General features: G+C 41.3%; 1 protein-coding gene across 1 annotated transcript; it reads right to left on the reverse strand.

The window, feature by feature from the left end:
- Positions 1–1,446: 1,446 nt before the first annotated feature.
- On the reverse strand, positions 1,447–2,507 carry LOC123134405 (uncharacterized). The gene is made up of 3 exons (XM_044553666.1): positions 2,264–2,507; positions 1,891–2,160; positions 1,447–1,813 (listed from the first exon to the last, which is right to left on the reverse strand). The coding sequence occupies exons 1-3, from the start codon at positions 2,384–2,386 to the stop codon at positions 1,715–1,717; spliced, it is 492 nt and encodes a 163-aa protein (XP_044409601.1). The 5' UTR covers positions 2,387–2,507; the 3' UTR covers positions 1,447–1,714.
- Positions 2,508–3,578: the final 1,071 nt, after the last annotated feature.

Consider the following 3,578-nt stretch of genomic DNA (forward strand, 5'->3'; position numbering starts at 1 on the left):
TATTACTTACACTTCAGGAAGAGTAATTTGTTGTTGAATATGCAAAAAAAAAGTGTAAACCTGGTATAACAAATAAGCCATGACATTCTTGCCTTGCTGTGCTACAAAACAAGCAAAATTAGACAGCGCCTGCAACATCATGGGACAGTAGGTCTTAATCTCTAGTTGCAGATTGATAAGAATTCCAAACTATATTTGACTAAAAACGCATTACCACTTACGGGACATCTGGAAATCCATTTAAGATCATGTTACTTTTGTACATCGTACAGCATGTAAGATTTTTCATGACACCAAATTGCACGCAAAAAAGGGAGTCAATTATAAGCATTCTTAAATAAAAAAATCACGAGTCATCTTAGAAAGTTGAAGAGAATAAGGGAAACTACGTGAGCTGATGTGCTCGTATTCAACAAATTACTTATTTATTCATACCAGAATGAGAGTAAGCCCATCATATGAGTTTTCAGGGAAAGATTCAACTTAATTCTTGAGTAAAACCAAGGGACTGCAGTGCAAATACATAGTACACATTATACAAACAATATAATAAAGATTATGGACTATGATGATGATAAATAGAATTATAACTGAAAAAAATAAAGGAGTAGTGCAGGTGAAACTAAGCATAGCAAGCACTTAAATTCTGTAAGATATAAAGGAGTTCAGAGGCACTAGCAGCTTGCCCACGTGTGGGCTTGGCAGTTTACAAACAGTACACAGTATATGAGAGTACAATACATAGTTTATTTTAAAAAGGTATGAGCATCAAAGTAGAAAAACAAGTATGATTTACTTTGGCATTTTCTAACTTGAAAAGTGGCAGTGCCGTAAGTACCGCTACATCCATATGTAGAATCAGGTTTATCAATTGTTCATGCGTTTGTCTTGAAAAGAATGACGTATCAATATAAAAAAAACTGCTAAGATTGTTATGACATCTATCAAAGAAACTAACATTGCCTACTTCAGTACTTTATGAGGTTAATATTTTGTACACCCATAACTAATATATTTAGTAGAATAATCAACATTGGAGATACTAGTGCATGCCCGAATGATGTTTCTCAGTTCCTCAAATGGCAGCTTGAACCAGGCAGAATACAAATCGATGTAAATGTCTGTTCTCTATTACGCAAGTCTAATAACCTAGTCACCACCAAGGACAAAAACTTTATTTTATGAAATAAGATTCATTGCCTCTTACTTATATGGGTAATAGCTCCAGATTAGACTAAAAAGATGATGCTACTATAGTCTGCCTATCAGCTGAGCATGTACATAAAGAAAAGAAAGAAGAGGAATTGCAGCAATAAATAAACACGACTGCAATAGTCATGACACAAAACGTAGGTGCAATACGCTTGCACCAAAACCTTAGCAGATAGTAGGCCCAATGACCATGGAAGGTTTTGAAAAAAGGAGGAACTTTGTTAAGTTTCGAGATCAAAATAATTACCACAGTTGGGCAATAAGTAATAGTTTCAACCAGAGTTAACAGGCCTTCCAGCCGAAGCAAAGCTTCGAGCCTTCGACATAAGCTTGCAACAAACTAACCACAGCTGGGCAATAAGTAATAGTTTCAACCAGAGTTAACAGGCCTTCCAGCCCAAGCAAAGCTTCAACATAAGCTTGCAACAAACTAACGGTCCCTGCTCTAACGCCAAAATTCCCAAAAAATTTCCTTATGGCAAAGAAGCTACGGTCACCAATCTCAGATTAATTGATTCGGAGGTTCGAAACGGTACTGACGGGTGACCTCCTCCTGCCACGGACACTCTCTTGAGAACCAATCGTCGTCCGTAGGGTGGAGCTGCACAATGAAATAACTTAAACATTAGTGACAGGATATAAGAGGTTGATTAAGGAAATTCAAGAAAAAAAACATACTGGTGGGGGAAGACCAACAAATCCTGTCGGTGGCTGTATCTGAGGAACATCAGGTTGTTCGAGCCTGTAGGTAACAGGGCGCCGAGCATACTCATACAGTTGCCCTGGTTCCATGAGGTTGTGGGGACTCCACTCAAAGAAGATGGCATCACCAAAAACTGCATTGTACTGACCGTTGTAGGAGTCGAGAATCCATTGGGCTGACTCATGATGGAAAAACTGGACCAAAATGTTCACGCGGTCTGGGTTCGGGTTTGACATGAGCCGCGTCTAGAAAAACAAAATCGCATCTTTTATCAAGGCTCTCGTCACAAAAACAGCACCACAAATCGAAGAGGAAGAACAAGGAAGGGGAACGGAAAGAACAATTTACCGGTACGTATTGCCGGAGGATCCTGGTGAGCGCCGGAATGACGCAGTCGCGCGGGAGCTCATGCACCCACTGCGGTAGGTTGACGAAGCGCAGGGTCAGGGAGTTGGGGCCAGCCTCATCCATCGCACCCTCTCGCTGTCTCCTCTCCTCTCACCTTCCCGAGAAGCTCTTGCGATCAAGAATGACGGCGGCTAGAGGAGACCGAGGGGCTTTCCTAGGGCACAGAGCAGTTTCCCGAGAGCATCCGGAAGGCCTGATGTGTGCAGGTTTGGGCCCAATTACTATTCTGTAGGCCAGCCTGCTATTCTTGCTTTTTGTTTCTTTTCGAGAACAAAACTGAGCGCTTGGCCCGCCCTTACGTTATTTTCCCTTCCTTCCTTTCGTGCTTTTATATATAGTTTTTTTAAGTTCTTTTATAGTTTTGAGGGGGAAAAGCACACTTTATAAGAATTTTTTTTTTTTGCAAATTTTACAAGAAAATTCAAGTGCTAAAAAGGTCGAGATAAAGCTAGGGGCATCATCGTGCCACATACAATCAGTTTCGTCTAAATAACATCTCCTAGCAAATTCGTGCACGACCTCATTAAATTCCCTATTACAATGCATACATTATATCACTTCAATATCACGGGCTATATCCACTAGATTACCCGTTGTGCCATTGGCGCAAAGACCAATTAGAGTGAGGAAGCGAAGCGACTTATGTAACATATTTTACGAATGGTCGACAAAGGAACACAAATAAATGCAAGCAAAAACTTAGTCAAACTATTTAAATGTTGTTTTCGTGAATTATCTGTAAGTGATTATGTTCCTTTTTGCGTATGTGATTGTCTTGTATTCACCAACGACAGACAGCGATAATCATTGCCCATGTCTTTCTTTGGCGATATATAAGTCGTTTGATTGAGAAGGTAAATCGACTCTAAGAATATATTTTTCATACTCCAGTCGGGTTGATAAAAAATTTGACCACACCTTCCCCACGACAAATGACATGAACCATCAGAACCGGAAATTCCCATCTGGGATCACATGAGTAGAAGAAAACTAGGAAAGCCAACCAGACAATCGACCGGTCATGACAGAGTGTGATCAGCGAGCACGTGTAGCGTAGCCCGAGAGAGATGGCAAAACGCGCCATCCGGCCAGACCGCAGCTGAGGGAGTCCTGGCTTAGGGGGTCCTCGGCTTGCCGGCCTATCCCTTGTGTGCCGGACTATTCGGACGCGTTGCCAATACTAGGAGGCTGAACTATGAGGAGACCCCGTATCCGGACAAGAAGTTTTTTGGTGCCTTGGTGTGTCCTCCAAGTC

This window comes from Triticum aestivum, chromosome 6B, assembly GCF_018294505.1.
Source record: "Triticum aestivum cultivar Chinese Spring chromosome 6B, IWGSC CS RefSeq v2.1, whole genome shotgun sequence".
NCBI classification, from domain to species: domain Eukaryota; kingdom Viridiplantae; phylum Streptophyta; class Magnoliopsida; order Poales; family Poaceae; genus Triticum; species Triticum aestivum.